Consider the following 21,627-nt stretch of genomic DNA (forward strand, 5'->3'; position numbering starts at 1 on the left):
ATGTCGTCATGTGCTCTGGTTCCATACAAAGACCCATGATGTCTGTTTAATTTACCCTTCTATATTGAACCAGGGGCCTCAGTTACACACACAGTGAGGTGCTGATTTCAGATCAGTTTTCAGTGTGTCAGAGAAATCCATTACTATAAGTATGGTAAAGAACTGTTGGCTAGTAGTTGTACTTGGCTTCACCAGTGGCCCATCCAAGCCAGGAGCACAGAAATTCAGATGAAATGTAAAGCTAGAGGTGTGGGAATAAGACTTGGGGATGTTAAAATACAAACATTTGAACAAGCCTAAACACATTTCAGGTTTGGACACCCATGAACCCATTGGTGTCCAAAGCTGAAATGCGTTGAGGCATGTTCAAACTTGGGCAGTGGAAAGCAAACCACAAAATCTAGCAAATACACACACACACACACACACACACACACACACACACACACAAACCTAGTAGAAACTTGGTCCATCCACACTGCTCAGAGGATGAAGACACTCAGGAACACATTGGACAAGAAACCACAATAATTACAGTCAGTTAAGCCTGTCTGTTGCCTAAAAGTGGAGGAGTGTATTCTTGGCATGTTTCTATGGAAACGGGGAGGGGGGTGAGGTGAGAGGACATTTGAGGAAACATTGGAAGGGGCTGAAATTGATCCATGCATCTCCTGCTGAGGTGGAACGGGGTTAGTCAAGGAGTGGGAATGGAGTCCTCATTTCAGAGGCGCTGAGCTGGACAAGGCTGGGACCAGTCCAGGAGGCTGGGTGTGCGCTTCCCAGCACCAAGAGCACAGGGACAGGGAAAGGGTTACACAGACTCGCTCACACACACACACACACACACACTCACACATACATGCACTGACACAATCAGAGCAGCAACTCTGCACTGGTCCCAGTGAACACACACAGACACACACACCTCATCTGAGCATTCACATTCTAAAGCAATTCTATCAACACAATCATAATAATTCAAAAACATCAGCCAGCACATACTCATAATTCATACATTATGCAGGCACTTGAGGTGAACTGGGTGGTCTCTCTAATTTCTCTCTACATTCACACACACACACACACACATTCATAACTCATACACTAGCAGTCTCTGAGCACACAGATGTATAATGTGTTCTTTGGACAGCGCGCAAATTCAAGGAGTCCCGCAGCGTCTAAATCGAGGTTAAGATCTACATATGCTCTGAATGGGTTCGTCAGATCCCTGCTTTTCCTCTCCACAATCTTACTTCAACACCTCTCCTTGGGCCCTCTTCCTAACCCTACGACTGTTGGATCGCCCCAAGAGCAGCTTCAAAAGAGCTGCAGGGGGAAAAAGAGCATGGACCCAGCAGCTGAAGAGCACCAACATGGCTAGAAACGAATCCCTCAGTAAAAAATGGGGCCTCTGATTTTATCATTTTGCTTTTGCAGAACAATCACCAACTGTCTTTGGCTGAACCCAGGAGTAAATCTCGTCTTTCCCCTCTGACAAATGGTTCTTCTGTAACACTTGAGCCGCACATCAGATGTTCTTGGACAGAGCGTTCTTTCAAATAGCATTTTTAAGGCGTTTTAAACGACACGGTTGGTGATAATAAGGGGCAAGCTCCAGTATACAGCTCAGGGATATGGTGTCTGAAGCAGAGCAAAAAGAGGAGCCAAGACTTTGGAAGAGAAACAACAACGATACGCAAGTCCTGTTTATTTGTGTGAAACAGGCAGCGGGGAATTGCCACGAAGCCAGACAGTTGCTGCTCTCGCACATTTATTCTGGATCTTCCATTTACAGGAGCAAGACAACAAGAGGACAGGAAAGAACGAGGGAACAGGTAGGCATGCCAAAGGCGAGGAGAGACATGGGGGGAGTGCTTATCCATAGAGGAGAGGAGAGGAGAAGAGAGGAGTCAGTTCCTGTCCACGGGAAGGTTTAGATGGAAGACACCAAGTGATAGAGGAAGTGAGAGAGAGGGTGTGTGCGCGCGCGTGTCGGTTCTGGAGGGGCAGTGAGGTTTGGGAGCTCCACACTGCAGGGAGGAGCAGCAGTAGGGGTTCTGCCTCAGTGCCATCACTGTGTTCTTTGGCAGTGAGGTCAGCGGTGGGAGGAGGAGTGTGTGTGTGTGTGTGTGTACATTTACTCATAGGGAGGGTCAGTGTGAGGTATGACTCTTACTCAGCCTCATTCTCACCACATACACACACACGTACACACACACACTCATTCCCACACATGGAAGTTACCACACATACCTGGGCTCTGAAAAAGGAATTCCACCACAGTGAGTTTTTGATGTTTATTTTAGAGTGCGCCCCCTGCACTGCTGATGATGGAGAGGCTCCAAGCTCAAGAGACAGATGAGAGAGAAGTGTAGACACTCAACAAAGCACACACACACACACACACACACACACACCCACACACAAACATACACAAATGCGATCTCAGTCTCTCCTTTACATGTCTACTGTCATTACCACCAGCACACAAAAATATGACAATAGAGTCTTGCCACACACTAAGGAGCAAGTTATATAGCCAACACACACACACACACACATATTCAAACACGCATCCAAACATAGGAATAACGCACATGCATGTCAACATCCACAGGGCTGTGTGTTGCAAAGTGATACAGAAAAGAAACATCACTGCCTCCAATTTCCTTGCATCAGGATCTGTATGCTGATTGGCTCCTGGCACCCATCTGTCACAGCGTGCTGCATACTGACTGGCCATTCTGTTGTGAAAACACTGCCCCTCCCTCCTGCCCCACCCAGTGCCCATCCCACCAGCCCACCCACATTCCTATAACAATAGTCCTGCCTAGAAAGGCATGGTAATATATAGCAGGGCCTAAGCACAGCGCAGGCCATGTTCAGCTCAATCCAGTCCACTTCAAAGGTCCAGTAAGGCCACAGCAGGCTCACCCGGGGAGGGGCATGTCCTGTAAAAAAGTCTCTGTGGGCTGTTGCTTTGGCAACCCTTTCGTGAAGTGCTGCGTTGCTACAAGCTGGGCCGCTGGCGGGTGGTGTCGTAAGAGCGCACTACCTGGGACTGGGACACCACCCCATGCTCTTCCTGGGAAAATGCGTAGCCATCTGCAAAGGGCAACAGAGAGCATCACACGTTTCTACACACCTCTGACACGCGAGTATAAACGTACGATTCCGTTTAGGACTGGGCAGCACTTACGTGACACGGTCTGCTGCACAGAGTTGGACCGGCCCACGCTGGAGGGCGTCTTCCTGAACACCCGAGTCAACAGGTGGGCGCGCTCGTTCAGACTGGCCCAACAAAAAGGGAGAGGAACATATTAATGGCCAATCAGGGCGAAGGACCACCGACATGCTGCACCTCCAATCACAGGGCGGAGGAGGCGGAAAACGCACAACAAGCTAGAGGTCAAAGCACAACAGGGAACTCTACAAGCTGGTTTTAAAGACGTGAAGGACTGGGAAGGTGAATCTGAGATTAAGCATAAATTGCGTCCAAAAAACCAGCTCAAATCAGGTTAGAGATTAAATCACAGGGCATACTTCAATGACTGTCAGATTAAATCAGCAATCTTAAAACACAATTTTGGTCAATTTTTCCAGCCCTAGCCTATGCACGCACTTAGATCAAATATGCTTTGGGTGATTACCTTAACAGAACAGAGAGAGAATCAAATACACACACACACACACACACTCATAAAAAACATAATTTAACCCCAACAATAACTCTAAAATTCCAGGTCCGCTTAGAACCAGTCCTCCTCAGAGATGTATTGCAATTTTTCACCAACACCAGCTGTGCTCCTCCTTTTTTAAACCTAAAAGTACAAAATGCATCAGTATAACAATGACATGCGGACTCGTATTTATGTCCTCAATACGGAGCCATCCCATTTCAGTGGGAAGGGAGAAGCTCTCGGCTCCAAATGGAATTCCAATGCCATTGCCAATCCCATTCCTGAAGTGGAACCCCAGTGGGCCTAACCCCATCTTCGATAAACATAAGGCACAGTCTATGATTTCTCCCCGTAAATCAGATGAAAGCGATCACCCCCCCCCCCCCGACCCTCCCCCGACAACCCCATCCCATGTATGAGTAAAAAAAAAGTGCATGATTTGAAATCCAGTTGTAATGGAAAATGGCCAAGCTGCTCAAGGTTATGCCTGTGACGCGCGGGGGCTGGGCTAGGGGCGGGCAGCGGTGTTATCGTTGGGAGGACGCGTCGATATGTTTGGCCCCATCACCAAGGCACTCGGCAGCCGCAGTCAAGCGTCAACAGGCGGCCAACGAAAACGCCGTCTGCTAAACAGATGAGTGGTTGACCGAGTGGGAGGTGATGGATGGATAAATAAAGAAATAAATAAACAGAACGTAAAACGAGCTCGTTCTTCCTGCACGGGACAGTGGACGGGGCCATTCAGGGACACCTGCCATGGGGTGTTCGGGGGGGGGGGGGGTTACACACTTTGTTTTTCGACACTTCCTCCTCCATTTTCTGCATTTGGCAGACGATCTTGTCCAGAGAGACTTACATATATTTATCAGAATGACAGCATGTGAGTTCCTTGGAAATCAAACTCATGACCTTGGTGCTGCCAGAACCTGCTTTAACCAGCTGAGTCACAGGAGCACACACAAGAAATTACTCATTCATGAGCCCAGGCCTCAGGGGTAGCACGACCCCAAGGCCAACCTCCTAACACGAGACACTTCCTGCGTCTGTAACCTCGGTCCGGTGCAGGACTGATCTCCAACCAAAGTTTAATTATTCAGCAGGCCTTGGGGTCTGACCCAGCACAGCCTACACGGTTATACTTTCTACAGCTGGCTGTTTACCGAGACTAACCGAGGTTAAGTGGACTGATCTCACGAACAACACAGCAAGTGCAAGCCAGGCAGCAAGCCAAAAACCCTGCTGATTAGCTGTTAGTTCTGTAAACTAGTGGGCGAAAAAGCCCCGCAAAACTCAGTAAGCATTAATGAACATTAATTCTAATAGAGTAGAGCGCTACACCACCATTCGCATGCTTAAGGTATTTGATCTATATTTACAAGAAACACACCACACAAGTGGATTCTACTCTATACACAGAGAGAGAGAGAGAGAAACACACAGGGACACACAGAGTGTGAGTAGACATACACCAGCTTCTGCTTGTATGCACGTGCACGAACACACATACACGCACAGACGTGCACATCTACAAGTGCAGAGTTCCACACACCCAGTCCTCACGGCTGCTTGAAGCTGACCAGCTCATGGCCGCCTGACAACGCAAAACATATAGGAAGAAAAAAACCCACAAACATGAGAGACACACGTCAGGTGAGATGGTGATAAGAGAAAGGTGAGGAGGGGAGAGGTCAGAGGTCACTCGTTGTGTGGGTGAGTGGAGCGCCTGGGTTCTACCTGCAGGTCTCTAGCCCTGCAGTAAGTCTACACCACCACCACCGAAGGCCTGCGGACCAGCGGTCTGGGGTTAGAGACGCATCGTACAACACATGGACAAAGAACAGTGTGTGTGTCTTCAGCACAAAGAGCTACTTACAATACTTTACACATCATACAGTGGTTTAAAAAGCGAACAAATATGGTTATAACAGCAAATCTTTTTCGGCACACCCAGTTCTGGTTTGAAATAAGTGTGGCAAGGCTGAATGGTAGCCCTGTACTGACATGGTAAGGCAGAGACTGAATGGTAGGCTTGCACTCATTGGACGTGGTGAGGAAGGGTGGACCACCCACCTGCGTCCGCTGGCGTCTCTGAGCACGGCAGCACCGGGGTCCACCGCCCGTGCCTCCAACTCCTGCACCTCCTCCAGGAGAGTCTTCCTTACTGTACGCCTCCCCCTGCAGACACACACACACACACACGGATAATGTGAAATTTATTATATTTATATATGCATGCTTGCATATCATATGCAATGTATTGACTGAATTGTGAAAATACATATGTTACATATCAGCTTTTCTGAATATTGAAAGAGTGTGTGTGTGTGTGTGTGTGTGTGTGTGTGTGTTACTCACGCATTCCACGCCACATCTTTGAGCAGACAAGCTGCCGGCACCAGTATGAGACCCAGCCAGAAGCTCCAGCACTTCATGACTCTGACAGCCTGCAATAACACCACCCACCCCCAGGGGCAACATTAAAACAATGCCAATGCCATCACTACGACAGCAGGCCTCTTCTGGAGACCCCCATTAACCCACGGCCCCCCTCTCTGCCTTCTGAGCAGCTGCAGTTGGACAAGGTCACCCCTGACCGCAACCATTGTGGGGTTTAATTGACTTTTCAACTACTGTCTCTGGCACTGAGGCCCCCCACCCCTGCCCGTCTCTATACAACTATACAGTTGTTCATGTGTTCTGTAAAGCGTTCTTAGGTATGAGTTTCTTGAATCCACTGTATCTCAATTCCGCAATGCTTCTGAACCTAATTATCACTTTTGAAAAGTGTCCCAGAAACTAGTGGTTTGTTAGGCAAAACTCCACACAATAAGTTTAATATGTCCTGTAAAAGCAGTTTTAAAAAGCTTTTAATGAAAGTGATAAGCATCGTGACTGCTTTTGAGGCCAAAGCGAATTCTGATTCCCTATATTAGACGAAACCTCCAGCATACAGACAGCCAACTGAGTGCACACCCATTCAGGAGTTTAGCAGGTCTGCTTGCTAGAAGGATGGAGTTTTCTCATCCTGATAGACTCAACCTGCCTTCTAGGGCTCCGACCTGCAGTGTGAGGATCTGTGTCCACTGTGGAGAGGAGGCTGAGAGCTAAATACTGACACTCCCAATGGAACCTTCTAGACTCAACCTGAAAACCGTTAGCAGGCATTTCCTGTGACAGCTGCATACACACCCGAGTGGCCAGCCTCCCAATGCAAACAAGGATGGTCTGAGACGAACATACGCTCCCACCACAAACACACACTCAAACACACACACAAATGTGTGTGTATTATGGAGTTATAGAAATCATTGGGGGGATTGATGGAAGAAACAGACACATGCTTATACAGAGCTTCTTGATAGCAGGAAATGAGGGGAAGAATGAAGCAATAAAGGGAGTGGAACAGAGATGAAGAGAGTGTCCTCTCTCTCTCTCTCTCTCTCTCTCTCTCTCTCTCTCTCTCTCTCCCTCTCTCTCTCTCTCCCTCTCTCTCTCTCCCTCTCTCTCGCTCTCTCTCTCTCTCTCCTCTCTCTCTCTCCTCTCTCTCTCTCTCTCTCTCTCTCTCCCTCTCTCTCCCTCTCTCTCTCTCTCTCTCTCTCTCTCTCTCTCTCTCTCTCTCTCTCTCCCTCTCTCTCTCTCTCCCTCTCTCTCTCCCTCTCTCTCCCTCTCTCTCTCTCTCTCTCTCTCTCTCTCTCTCTCTCAGTTCCCCTGTTACCCCTGTTGGAGAGTGAGAGCAGCTGCAGAGTTACTTGAGCACATTCCTTATTTCTGACACAAATTAAATTAATGGACTGAGGGCCTTCAGAGGACTCAGTCTCCCATCAGCCCACAGGCACATGGTCCCACCTCAACCCCGCCACACACACACACACACACACACACACACACACACACACACACACACGAGCGAGCGCATGTGCGACGAACGACGGAAATAGGGAACACACACTCTCAAATCTGATGGCTCGATCGAGCACCTCCAGAGCAGGCCATAAAGCCTGGGACTCGGGTGACTCAGGCGGCAGGTGCAGCGTCTGCTGCATGCTGGGCCGGCGTGGCATAAATCTGTCTGCCGTTCCGGCCGTGCCACCATGGAACACCCAGAAAACAACCAGCAGGTGCAGGCTGGAGTGTAAGACATGCTATAAACTTCATTTTGCGTGTGTGTGTGTGTGTGTTTGTACTTGCCTGGCCCAGCATGTCTGGGGCTATGGGAATATGCGGCCAAATGACAGAATAGACGGCGAAGAAGAGCATCCAGAGCACCATACTGCCCCACACAGCCAGATGAGAGAACTGCAGCGAGACGGAGAGGAAGAGAGAGGAAGAGCATGTGAACCACAGAACGATCGCTAAAGAGAGAGGAGGAGGAGAATGGAGAAAGCACGGTCATGGTCATTCTCAGGCACAGCACACACATTCTGAATATAGACCTACAGGAGATATCCTCCGTTTCCCTTTGGAATAAGACACTTTGTGAGTTCTTCAAAGAGGCTGCTTCATTATAGGTCCTGGGGTGTGTGGACAGCTGAATGGACAGGAGATGTCGACATCCCCATCACACACACACACACACCTGTATGGGAATGTCCTGACATGGCAGTGCACTCTAAGGGTGTAGTGTAGAAGTGATTTATCCAAAGCACTGTACGGTGTTCTGATTTCAGTGGTACAGTGCTACTGTAATTGCATGTGTGTGTGTGTATGCGTGTGTGTCAGTTTGTATACGCACACGTTTGTAGACACCTACCTTTGTCCATGCAGTGGTCTCCATACCAGCTTTCAGACAGACTGTAAGCACCACATACTGGATAAACAGAAAGATAAAGAAAGAAAGACAGACGATGAGGGTGGGGGGTCATAAATAGCAGAATGTACACACACCTGTACACCAGCTTTTAATTCAGGTAACACACACTCACACATTCACTAATGGACAGGCAGGGAACAGTGACAGTAACAAACCAACCCCACTCTCAAAACATAGCGCATACACACACACGCAAACACACACACACACACAGACACGTTTGAGAGCAATAGTGGAGGAAGTCTAGGAGAAAGACCGAACCCCCACGAGAGTAATTCATTAGAACTTCAATGACTGGTGTCTTGCATCACTTCCAACATCACCAACATATTTCACAAGTGTCTCTCACTTACACACACACACACAATTTTTTTTCAATAATGAAAAAATGGCAGAACATCACCAAAGCTAATAACTGCAGGAAGTCTGATTATGAAAGCAATGTCTGGCTTTTAGGACAAAAAAAAAAGTTATTTCATCACATGATTATAATCCAAACCATGCCTAAACGTTGCTTGAATTGGGGGAAGTCATGAATCTTGGGTAAATTGCAGTGCCTGGAACCAAAGGACAGGTATAGACTATGCAGTGTTTCTTGCTTTTCAAAGCTGCCCCACTTCAGTCATGTTCCTTAACTTCACTAGTAAATACCGACAAGAAGAAAAACCCATTTACAAGTGTAAACCCTAAGAGAGAAAAAAGACCACTAGTCTCATAGCCTATGAAACAGCAGGCAGTGCTATGACATAATAATACGCATACTGCGATTGGCTGGGCTCTCACCGTGTAGACAATGTTTCCCACAAACAGGTAGTCAACGCTGTGGCCGCTCTCAAATGGAGTATCTATACAGGGAGAAGGGAGTGATGTACAGGACAGGTTCTTAGTGGCAGGTTAGTGTGTGTGTGTTTGTGTGCGTGTGGGCATGTGTGTGGTAATAAGTGGGCTGGTTACCATGTTCCAGGACTTTCAGTGGAAACCAGAAGAGGATGATGGAATGGATAAGAGCATTTATACAGTGACCCCAAAACACCTGGGGTGGGTAGAGAGGAAGAGAGAAAGAGAGAGCGAGAGAGAGAGAGAGAGATGGAGAGGAAGAGCGAGAAAGAGAGAGGGTGGAAGAAACCAGAGCAAATAAAGATAGTATATTGCCAAGAAACACATAGCCCACACAAACAGCTTCTTTACAGTTACAGTTATACAATCAGCACAGTGTCCTCCAAATTACACGCGTACACACACAAACACACACACACACACACACACACACACACACACACGCACGCACACACTTACACAAGCGCACACATACGAACAGGAACTCTTCCCCAAAAATGAATGACTTCCTTATTCCATCTTCCTGAATCTCATTATAATCCCTATGGTAACACCACTGCTGCCCTGAATCTCATTATAATCCCTATGGTAACACCACTGCTGCCCTGAATCTCATTATAATCCCTATGGTAACACCACTGCTGCCCTGAATCTCAATATAATCCCTATGGTAACACCACTGCTGCCCTGAATCTCATTATAATCCCTATGGTAACACCACTGCTGCCCTGAATCTCATTATAATCCCTATGGTAACACCACTGCTGCCCTGAATCTCAATATAATCCCTATGGTAACACCATTGCTGCCCTGAATCTCAATATAATCCCTATGGTAACACCACTGCTGCCCTGAATCTCATTATAATCCCTATGGTAACACCACTGATGCCCTGAATCTCAATATAATCCCTATGGTAACACCACTGCTGCCCTGAATCTCATTATAATCCCTATGGTAACACCACTGTTGCCCTGAATCTCAATATAATCCCTATGGTAACACCACTGCTGCCCTGAATCTCATTATAATCCCTATGGTAACACCACTGCTGCCCTGAATCTCATTATAATCCCTATGGTAACACCACTGTTGCCCTGAATCTCAATATAATCCCTATGGTAACACCACTGCTGCCCTGAATCTCATTATAATCCCTATGGTAACACCACTGCTGCCCTGAATCTCATTATAATCCCTGTGGTAACACCACTACTGCCCTGAAATGCTGTTTGCGTGCTCTAACAACCCATAGACATGATTAGTCCATCACAGAGTCTCTATCAGACCTTAAAAATCAATTACTGTGCCAAATCTCACTGTGTGTGCATGAATGTTCATGTTTATTGTTTGTGTGTATGTGTGTGTGTGCATTGTGTGCATGCATATTGTATTTGTGTGTTTATGTGCATTGCATGTATGTGTGTATTGTAATTTGTGTGTATGTGTACGTGTGTTTGTGTGTGTGGTACCTTGGTGTTAAAGCCGTCTGCGTTTTGGGTGATGCGGTAGAGCTGTGGGAAGCGCAGCATATTCTGCTGGCTACATGGCCGATCAAAGATCCCCAGTGTGAAAGGAGGGAGTGCCGTGAAGATCTGCCACATGCACACACACACACGCACACACACGCACATATAAACATGAGATTTCATTAGGAGATCATTTACAAGGATTTACACGGTCAGACCCACTCAGTTTGTAACATGCAGACAAATCTGAGCCTACTCCAGTAATCTGGTTTATACTCTTTTATGACCGTGGTAAAGGTATGCTCTAAAAACACACATATAAACGACTTGAGCACAAGGCCAGACAAACACTGAGAATTTGTGTACTGATCAGACACTCTGATAACGTGTGTGTATGTGTGTGTGTGTATGAGAAAGATAAAAAGAAAGAAAGAAAAGAGAGAGAGAGAGAGAGAGAGAGAGAGAGAGGGAGGAGAGACTCACCATGTTGTATAGGCCAATGCACCATCTCTCGAACAGAGAGAGAGAGAGAGAGAGAGAGAGAGAGAGAGAGAGAGAGAGAGACAGAGAGAGAGAGGGAGGAGAGACTCACCACGTTGTATAGGCCAATGCACCATCTCTCGAACAGAATCTGACCGGAGAAGCCATTCACGAAGGCAAACCACAGCTGTAGTGGGGGAGGGGGCAGAGCGAGAGCAGAGATGTTGGACCAGAAGCTCTCTAGAGATGGCATTTTTTAAGATAGGATCACAACACTTTGACCCTGGTGTCAACCCTTACAGGGTTCAGATCACACACACCCACACACACCCACACACCCACACCCACACACACGCCTTCCAGCATATCCCCCCCCCCATTTCTGCAATAAAGACAAAGACAGACTGTGAACTTTGACCCTGAAAGCTCTTCTTTGCTTCAGCTAATCCTCACTAATAACCCTACACACCCACCCACCCACACACACGGACCGACACACACCTACCACAACACAGACATACACACAGAAGTCAGGAGGTTGGTGGGTCATATTGCTGCACCTGCTGGCATCTTTAAAAGGACGCACAGCTGACAAATGTTCCAACAGACAGGGGCCTAGCTCTGTCAGTAAAGCTCACACTCTACTTAAGACCCCCCCCAACACACACACACACACACACACACACACACAGCTCTCGGATGACAGTACTCTTGGTATGTCCTGAACTGGCTGGACCCAGACGGTCTAGATGAGGGTCAGTGGCTATGAGTGTGGGTATGTGTGTGTGTGTGTGGGTGTGCGTATGGGTGTGTTTGTGTGCAAGTGACAGAAAACAGAGACCAGAGGAGGTGCCTCATCTATCACTGTCAAACACATCTACAAACAGCTGCAGAATGTCTCTCTTAATGTACTTTAGGGTGTGTGGTTATGTCTTTGTGTATGTGTATGAGTGTGTAACACAGAAACAGTGGGTAAGTGTGTGTGTGTGTGTGTGTGTGTGTGTGTGTGTGTGTGTGTGTGTGTGTGTATGCATGCAAGCAAGCGTGCATATAAAGACTGAATGAGTTGAGGTAACCTGATGAAACCTGATGTCCGAACTCAAGACATTTAAATTAAACACATTCCAAAGGCAAAAGCACTCTCTGAGCCCTCTCCCTGTCCAGACAATCAGACTCCCTTAAACACACACACTCACAATCTATATATAATATATACTATTATTTTCTGTGGGTTTTTTGGCCTCATATAAAAGCTGCATTTTGCATTACCAACAAAATGTTCCAACAATGCAGAATCTTTCCTACCATTGTAGGGACATATGCCATATGAGCCTGAGCCATCTCCCAACACACGGAAGACACACAGACACACACATTTGGCACACACTTGGCAGGCAGTAAGAGCAGTGCATTTACCTCTATAATGTATAACACCACATTCTTATAGAAACAGTACAGGATGCATTTGGTAACACGGTTGTAGCTCCAGGCTCCATGGACCAGTAAGAGCTTCTCCAAATAGGAGAACTGAAGAGAGAGAGAGAGAGAGAGAGACCAAGACACACACACACACACACACACACACATCAACAACAGTAACAACAAATAACAAGTCATCAGACAGCTCCATAGTCCATGCACACACACACACACACACACACACACACACACACACACACACGCGCGCGCGCACACACGTACACGTGTGCTTTCGCATGCAGTAGTGTCTGGGTGCTTATGTACTAATGGCTTACATGTGTTCCTGTGGGCACAGTATCCTTGGGGAGATTAATGTTCTGTGTCTTTGCGTGTGTGTATACACGTACATATGTAGGCACAGTATCCATGGGGAGATTAATTTTCTGTGTGTGTGTGTGTGTGTGTGTGTGTGTGTGTGTATACATGTACATATGTCTTGCTCTCTGAGTGTCTGTGATCCTGTGTGTGTGTGTCTGCGTGCTGGTGCACGAGTGTGCTTGCATGTGTGTACTTGTTTTGATGTGAACGTGCATCCCACACCTGACCTATGCAGTAGTCTGATGAGTTGTTACTGTGTGTGCATTTATTTCTGTGTGTGTGTCTTGTACACAAGTGTGTGTGTTTCTATGTTTGTTTGTGTAGGAGTGTATCCCATACCTAACATATGGAATAGTCTGATCAGTTGTTGTTGTTGTTGCTGTGTTGTATGTGTATATTTCTGTGTTTGCCTTGTGCATGAGTGTGTGTGTTTCCATGTTTGTGTGTGAGTGTTTCCCACACCTGAGCGATGGAGTAGTCAGATGAGTTGTTGTTGTTGTTGCTGTGTTGTATGTGTATATTTCTGTGTTTGCCTTGTGCATGAGTGTGTGTGTTTCCATGTTTGTGTGTGAGTGTTTCCCACACCTGAGCGATGGAGTAGTCAGATGAGTTGTTGTTGTTGTTGCTGTGTTGTATGTGTATATTTCTGTGTTTGCCTTGTGCATGAGTGTTTCCATGTTTGTGTGTGAGTGTTTCCCACACCTGAGCGATGGAGTAGTCAGATGAGTTGTTGTTGTTGTTGCTGTGTTGTATGTGTATATTTCTGTGTTTGCCTTGTGCATGAGTGTGTGTGTTTCCATGTTTGTGTGTGAGTGTTTCCCACACCTGAGCGATGGAGTAGTCAGATGAGTTGTTGTTGTTGTTGCTGTGTTGTATGTGTACATTTCTGTGTTTGCCTTGTGCATGAGTGTTTCCATGTTTGTGTGTGAGTGTTTCCCACACCTGAGCGATGGAGTAGTCAGATGAGTTGGTAGCCTGCATGCCCTCATTGCCACTAATTCCCACTCCAACGTGGGCCGTCTGAATCATGCCCACGTCGTTGGCACCATCACCGATAGCCAACGTGATGGCCTTCACATGCTTTTTCACCATGTCCACTATCTCAGACTTCTGCAGAGGAGACACCCTGTGGACACACACACACACACACACACACACACACACGTCCATTCATTCCCATTCTCAGAAACCTGTCCATTATGGCCCCATTATGATCCACAGTGACATTTGCAATGTCTTTTCAGTGCTAGAACAGCGTAGATGACCATGTACCTCTTTATACGTTGCATGAACATGTGTTTCATGTCCAGATCATATCTGCATATACTCTGGCCAGATTCCGTCTACACTTCTCACTAAAATGCATCCCCACTGTAACTAGATGAGATCCAGTTTTAACCACACATGCATCGTTTCCGTCTTGCTTCCTTCTGTAAACATGGTGTCTCACCCCACTACCAGTGTATTATACGCTTTCAAATACTGAAAGGAACTGTTTGATGCGGGCGGTGAATAGTCTGGAGAAGGCTTGGACTTTGTCTTCGCTGCTGTGGTCAGCTATGTCCACGTCGCGCTTTGGTCTTGAGAGACTGCGTGTGGATAACGAAAAAACTCATTCCATTTACACCTGTATTAAATGTGGTCAGGGCCCACCTCTGAGCACCTCCGGGTGTGGTCAGAGCGATCGGATCGTAATCCAAACGCAGTGTTTCCTGGGGGTGTTTACACCCGGCTTTTCGTGCAGCCAAATCCCAGTGTGATCCAAACACCAAAAAATGGCCACAATGTGCAGGTGTAAACAGCTCTATGACGCAGGTCGTTCCAGCTCCGTCTTTTTCTGATCTTTTGCTCCAGCTGCTTGGAGACATGGGTGGTAATGTAAGTCTTGTCAGACTAAAATGACTGGGTAACCCCTCTTTCTCCTCTTTTTTGATTTCTGAAGGAACCCCCAATGGAAAACATTTGCATAAACTCATTCTGGTGTAAAGGGGGAAGGCATATCTGTGCTGGGATCCTTCAACGTTGTTCAGGCACTCTCTAAACATGGTTAAAAAAAAACAACAAAAAAAAAACAACTCCCAAATCTTCTGACATTTCTTGTCCTTTGAACTTATCTTTCTCTATCTGTCTCTCTCTCTCTCTCTCTCTCTCACACACACACACACACACACACACACACATGCCTGCGCACAGCTGCTTCTAGCAGTGCGTAGATTAAGGTCTTGGTAATGGTCTTCATGGTGGGATAGAGCAGAATATAAGGAGAAAGGAGTAGTTGTTTAAACAAACAGAACTCAGGAAGTTCAGAAAACACTAATACGCACACACACACACACACACACACATCCCCACGTATGCAGACGAACACACGTACACACCTTCATTCTTTCTCATGCACACAAAAACAGCCAGAGAGGATCACTATCACCCCTTAAAGGGAGTGTGTGTGTGTGTGTGTATGTGTGTGTGTGTGTGTTTGTGTGTGTCTATGTGTGTGCGCGCGTATGCCTGTGTGTAAGAGATTGAAAGGCTTCTGGATAGTAGGGGAAAGTGGGGAGGGGCAGTTAGCCAGTTTGTGAGGCCTAAGAGACCACAGTCCGGATATAGGATTTACACAACACGGAGGCAATTATTCCTCACACACACACACACACACACACACTGCAGTATTACACTACCTGTGCACAGAGTGCTGTGTTCTGCATGCCAAGCTTTCATTAGCACTATTTGTTTATTTACCCCAGGCAGAACAGACCCTATACGTCCACACACACACGCATGTGAAAGCACACAAATACACAAATCTCCCTCCCAACACACACAGGCATTTGCACACAGATTAACGCACACACAGGCATGCACAAACACACACCATGCATATAAAAGTGACACACAGACATACAGTAAAGCAGTAGGAAATTGAAGTAATCTTTACAGGAGTGAGCATGTCCATGTGCATGTGTGTGTGTGTGTGTGTGTGTAAGAGAAAATCTGCACCTACCTGCAGCAGATCACAGCCTTGCAGGAGAGGGCGATGTCGAGGAAGGCCTGGCGCACCTCAAAAGAGAGGGCGTATTTCAGGGTCTGCCCGTCCATGATGAGCGCCAGCTCATTCTCCTTCCTCAGCGAGTCCCCCAGGGACGAGCAGTGTGCTACCAGTGTGGCCCGTGTCGCCTGCACACACACACACACACACACACACACAGTTATTACTGCACATACACACTCAGAATGCACACACGCTCGCAGGGTTCTTTTGCCTACACACCCACCACATCTCAGCGATCCTGCTTTGTTATTCATAATATAGGCATATACTATGACCTTACCACTCCCTACACAAACACACACACACACACACACACACACACACACACACACACACACACACACACACACACCACAGGCCAAGGCTCTATTGCCCATGGATTCAAGTGGTGTCACAGGGACTGTTAACACTTCAGCTTCTTTCTCACACGCCAACAACACACACAACACACACATCTGTTACACATCACCCTGTCACTCGAGACACCCTAAGCTCTCAGAGCCTACCAGGGGGAGAGAGAGAGAGAAAAGAAAGAGTAATGTGTGTGAGAGAAAAGGCACAGAGATATGAGAAATATAGAGATATCAGCCAAATGCCAAGCATCTCACTGGAAGCCAAACTCCTGTGGCACATTTGGCATTTGGCTGGGCTACCAGCAAGAGCAGTACTGAGATACCCAGAAAGCTTTGCTCTAAATGTGATTCTGTGAGTGTATGTTTATCGTAGTTACAGGCGGCTTTTGATCAACATCTGATAACTGGAAGAAAGACTAACAGAGAAAACAAACATTCTATACTCCTTAATGAGAACCATGTGGACAGCACAGCATGCATCTCACCCCTCTGACACACACACACACACACACACACACACACATATACGCACACACACACATACACACATATACATACGCGCACACACACACACACACACACACACACACACACATATACACACACACACACATACACACATATACATACACACACACACACACACACACACACACATATATACATATACACACACACACACACACACACACAAAGACACACGCAACCACACACACAAATGCACAGAGAGAAACAAACACTCCTGGTATTTCGCTTGGTCATGCATGCACTTGAATGGTCACCTGAGCATTTTTCTAGTTTGTTTGTGTCAATGCTATGGCAACCACCAGACCTTTTCCTACACCCATGACAAGTGCTAGGGCCTTCAGAGGATAACTGATCACAGATCAGTCTAAGAGTCCATTCAGGCAGCTTCAGCTAGGGGCATGTGAAGTAGGAGCTGAGATCATACAGATATTAGGAGGACCTACTAAACTAATCATCCAGGCAGTGTGTGCATGCATGCATGTATGTATGTGTGTGTGTGTGTGTGTGTGTGTGTGTGTATATGTGTGTGTGTGTGTGAGAGTGTGTGTGTGTATGTGTGTGAATATGTGTGTGAATATGTGTGTGTATGTGTGTGTATGTGTGTGTATATGTGTGTATGTGTGTGTGTGTGTGTGTATGTTTGTGTGTGTGTGTGTATGTATATGTGTGTGTGTGTGTGTGTGTGTGTGTGTGTGTGTGTGTGTGTGTTTAGATGTAGATCATAGAGCATTTATCTTTTCAATCATGAATTCTTGTTCCTGCAGTCACCTTTCCTGTGAATACAGGGGAAGGCAAAACACCACCGGAATGGACGGATTAACCGAGATTACAAATACCGGAGCACAGAGAGTCAAACTAGTCAGCACTTATGTGGGAGTGAGGGAGTGAAAGTGTGTGTATTTGTGTGTGTGCACGTGCGTGTGTGCGTGGGAAGAATAGTAGAACAGTAACTGCTACTATTAATGTATTACAGACTGTCATAAAATTTAAAACACTCATTTCCTTTTTCTCTCTGTCCTGGATCTCTCATTTTGACACAGGCAGGCATTGTCGACCTTTCCTGCTAAATTACATATTAGCCACAGGCAGGGTGTGTTTATGATAATAGCCACATTATGAAAAGCTTATTAAAATGAATTTTTGCGTGGGCGGTCTCCCTTCCTGACTCGCAGCACTGGTGTCGTGGCTCAGACACTGAGTGTGCATTAGACAAGGACAATCTCCTTCCAGTGGAGGACTTTTGTGAATATGTGAATGTTCTATGTGTGACAGAGATGGAAGATGAAATGGGACAGATTGTGTGTGTGTGTGTGTGTGTGATTAGCTCCACCCTGCCGTAAACATCCTAACGACTTTGCACCGAGGTGCTAATGAGACATAACACACACACACACAAACACACACACAGACTAGCAAGAAGATAAGTTGAAATGCACACTGCATTCCTGAAAAGCATGTGAGTGAATTTAGTCCTTAGGAAAGTGATGAAACAGGGAGGGTCTACATTTAGTGTTACACGACACAGCATGAAGTCACTGGAGTTTGCATCTGTAACTGTACATGGATGTAACTACCCAGCTGTAACTGTACATGGATGTAACTACCCAGCTGTAACTGTACGCAGCTGTGACTACGCAGCTGTTACTGCACTGCTGTTACACACATATGTGGCCAGTCTTGAAGTCCAGTCTGGCATGCTGGAGATCCCCATGTTTGGACTCAGGCTGATCCGTATGGGCCGTTTTTCATTCTCACACCATGACAGTTGTCTGTAGCAAGTGGATTTCATAATCTATGCAAAATGTTATTTTCGTTAGCCACAGGGCTGGGAAAGGACTGAAATACATGTTCACACCAACACACACGCACGCACGCACACATGCACGCACACACGCACGCACACACACACACACACACACACACACACACACACACATTCATTCAGTGGTGAGTATATATGTTGTCAGCCTCTTTGAATCATATCTGTTTTATATTTAGACAAAGGGGGAAAAACTTTCTGGCAGCATATCACAGATCGCATATCGCATTCTCTCTCTATTCATAGACAGACATACACACACACACACAGACAACACTAACACCGTGACCATAGCATATACCTACTAACAAACACCCACGCAGACACATACTCATAAGTGAATAAGTGAGTGAGTTAAGAGCAACTGCTATGACAGATTGCAGGTCACCTTCTGCATTTAAAGCCAGGTTTAGATTACAGCAGTTTTTCCACATAAAGTAGAGGTAGGTCAAATGTGCACACACACACACACACACACACACACAGAGGAAAAGGGTCAAAACTTATAATCAACTCTTATGAATTCACAACCATCTGGAACATCTGAGCCAACTATTCTCACACTATATGCACACTACACACAAATGCGCTGATGCCTTCAAGCTTAATTTATAGGTACTTTATATGTGTGTGTGTGTGTGTGTGTGTGTGTGTGTGGAGGGGAGTGTCTGTGTACGAACATGTTTGACAACAGAGAAAGATTCTTGGATGTAATGATACGTATAGACTGCATACACTACACCTGACTACGCTGGGAGATGGAATGACGCAGATTGTGTGTGTGTGTGTGTGTGTGTGTGTGATGAATGAGGAGTATGACGAGTATGTTTATGGAAGCTATGTAATGCGGGCAGTGTGACAGGAATAAGGGCAGCTGCTCTAGAGATGGATGAAACGTGGAGCTCAGGAAATCAAACAGATCAGAGCATGTGATTCACGAGCCAAACAAAAGAGCAAAATGTGTGTTTGTGTGTGTGTGTGTGTGTGTGTGTGTGTGTGTGTGTGTGTGTGCGTGCATCTGTGAGGGGGGTAACGACCAAATTAGTTTGAGTGACAAAAGAAATGTGTGAGAAAGAAGAAACAGAATAACTGAATACTGCAAACACCCGAGCTGTGAGTGAGACTGTGTGTGTGTGTGGACATGTGCATGAGTGTGTGTGAGTGAGACTGTGTGTGTGTGTGGACATGTGCATGAGTGTGTGTGTGTGAGTGAGACTGTGTGTGTGTGTGTGTGTGTGTGTGGACATGTGCATGAGTGTGTGTGTGAGTGAGACTGTGTGTGTGTGTGTGTGGACATGTGTATGAGTGTGTGTGAGAGTGAGACTGTGTGTGTGGACATGTGTATGAGTGTGTGTGTGAGTGAGACTGTGTGTGGACATGTGTATGAGTGTGTGTGTGAGTGAGACTGTGTGTGTGTGTGGACATGTGCATGAGTGTGTGTGTGAGTGAGACTGTGTGTGTGTGTGGACATGTGCATGAGTGTGTGTGTGTGAGTGAGACTGTGTGTGTGTGTGTGTGTGTGGACATGTGCATGAGTGTGTGTGTGAGTGAGACTGTGTGTGTGTGTGTGGACATGCGTATGAGTGTGTGTGTGAGTGAGACTGTGTGTGTGTGTGGACATGCGTATGAGTGTGTGTGAGAGTGAGACTGTGTGTGTGGACATGTGTATGAGTGTGTGTGTGAGTGAGACTGTGTGTGTGGACATGTGTATGAGTGTGTGTGTGAGTGAGACTGTGTGTGTGGACGTGTATGAATGTGTGTGTGAGTGAGACTGTGTGCGTGGACGTGTATGAATGTGTGTGTGAGTGAGACTGTGTGCGTGGACTTGTGTATGAATGTGTGTGTGAGTGAGACTGTGTGTGTGGACATGTGTATGAGTGTGTGTGTGTGTGTGGACATGTGTGTGTGTGAGTGAGACTGTGTGTGTGTGTGTGTGTGTGGACATGTGTATGAGTGTGTGTGAGAGTGAGACTGTGTGTGTGGATGTGTGTATGAGTGTGTGAGAGAGAGTGAGACAGCAGAGTGACAGATGGAACCTGTCACACAATCACTGTCACAGGCTCCCATGTTTACCCAGGAGGCTTTGCAGCCAGAATTTGTTTTGACGAGATATAGCGGCAAAAGGAGATCACATTACCTCCTACTCCTTCACACACACGCACACACACAGACACACACGCACACACGCACACACACGCACACACACACACACGCACACACACGCACACACGCACACACACACGCACGCACACACACACGCACGCACACACACACGCACGCACACACACACACCCCGTTCCTGTCCATTTGGACGCTGGTGACAGCTTGTAGTAGGGGTTGCATGGTGATGAAGAGAAAGAAAGTCTACCAATTACAAAATCATGATTTATGAAGATGACCTCACTGAATACGTGACATGCAGAGAGAGTGCAGAGTATTCCCCTATACACCAACAGCCGTTGCACAAATGCACAAACAGAACACCACACACACACACACACACACACACACACACACACACTACAATAACATCTCCTCAACATGCATATTACTTCACATCTTTAACATAACATACATACATTACTTCACATTAATGGAATACGATCTTTGTTGTATGAAATATATATATTATATATATATATTTAAAACCTCACAAACAGCATGTGACTGACAGCAGGTACATGGAACACACAGAAAGCCTTGAGTGCTCATGCTTTTTGCATTGTGCACAAAATACATGCACAACGCCTGACCAAGTGAGGAGATGGAATGGGATTGTGTGTGTGTGTGTTTGTTTGGCTGTAC

General features: G+C 46.5%; 1 protein-coding gene across 3 annotated transcripts in view; it reads right to left on the reverse strand.

The window, feature by feature from the left end:
* Positions 1 to 2,283: 2,283 nt before the first annotated feature.
* atp8a2 (ATPase phospholipid transporting 8A2) overlaps positions 2,284 to 21,627 on the reverse strand; it is a 37,726-nt gene continuing 18,382 nt past the window's right edge. For 2 of the 3 annotated variants that reach the window (XM_027008062.2, XM_027008061.2), the window contains 13 exons: positions 16,075 to 16,247; positions 14,016 to 14,199; positions 12,693 to 12,803; positions 11,389 to 11,463; positions 10,800 to 10,922; positions 9,445 to 9,523; positions 9,274 to 9,335; positions 8,431 to 8,487; positions 7,869 to 7,976; positions 6,036 to 6,124; positions 5,751 to 5,855; positions 3,200 to 3,291; positions 2,284 to 3,105 (listed from right to left, as the gene is read on the reverse strand). In XM_027008062.2, coding sequence (XP_026863863.1) covers positions 3,011 to 3,105; positions 3,200 to 3,291; positions 5,751 to 5,855; positions 6,036 to 6,124; positions 7,869 to 7,976; positions 8,431 to 8,487; positions 9,274 to 9,335; positions 9,445 to 9,523; positions 10,800 to 10,922; positions 11,389 to 11,463; positions 12,693 to 12,803; positions 14,016 to 14,199; positions 16,075 to 16,247 — 1,353 coding nt within the window. In that variant the 3' untranslated portion in view covers positions 2,284 to 3,010. Of the gene's footprint in view, positions 3,106 to 3,199; positions 3,292 to 5,229; positions 5,272 to 5,750; positions 5,856 to 6,035; positions 6,125 to 7,868; positions 7,977 to 8,430; positions 8,488 to 9,273; positions 9,336 to 9,444; positions 9,524 to 10,799; positions 10,923 to 11,388; positions 11,464 to 12,692; positions 12,804 to 14,015; positions 14,200 to 16,074; positions 16,248 to 21,627 lie in introns of those variants that run through there. The other variant, XM_027008063.2, reaches the window with a different exon arrangement.

Source organism: Electrophorus electricus, chromosome 5 (genome assembly GCF_013358815.1).
Source record: "Electrophorus electricus isolate fEleEle1 chromosome 5, fEleEle1.pri, whole genome shotgun sequence".
NCBI lineage: Eukaryota > Metazoa > Chordata > Actinopteri > Gymnotiformes > Gymnotidae > Electrophorus > Electrophorus electricus.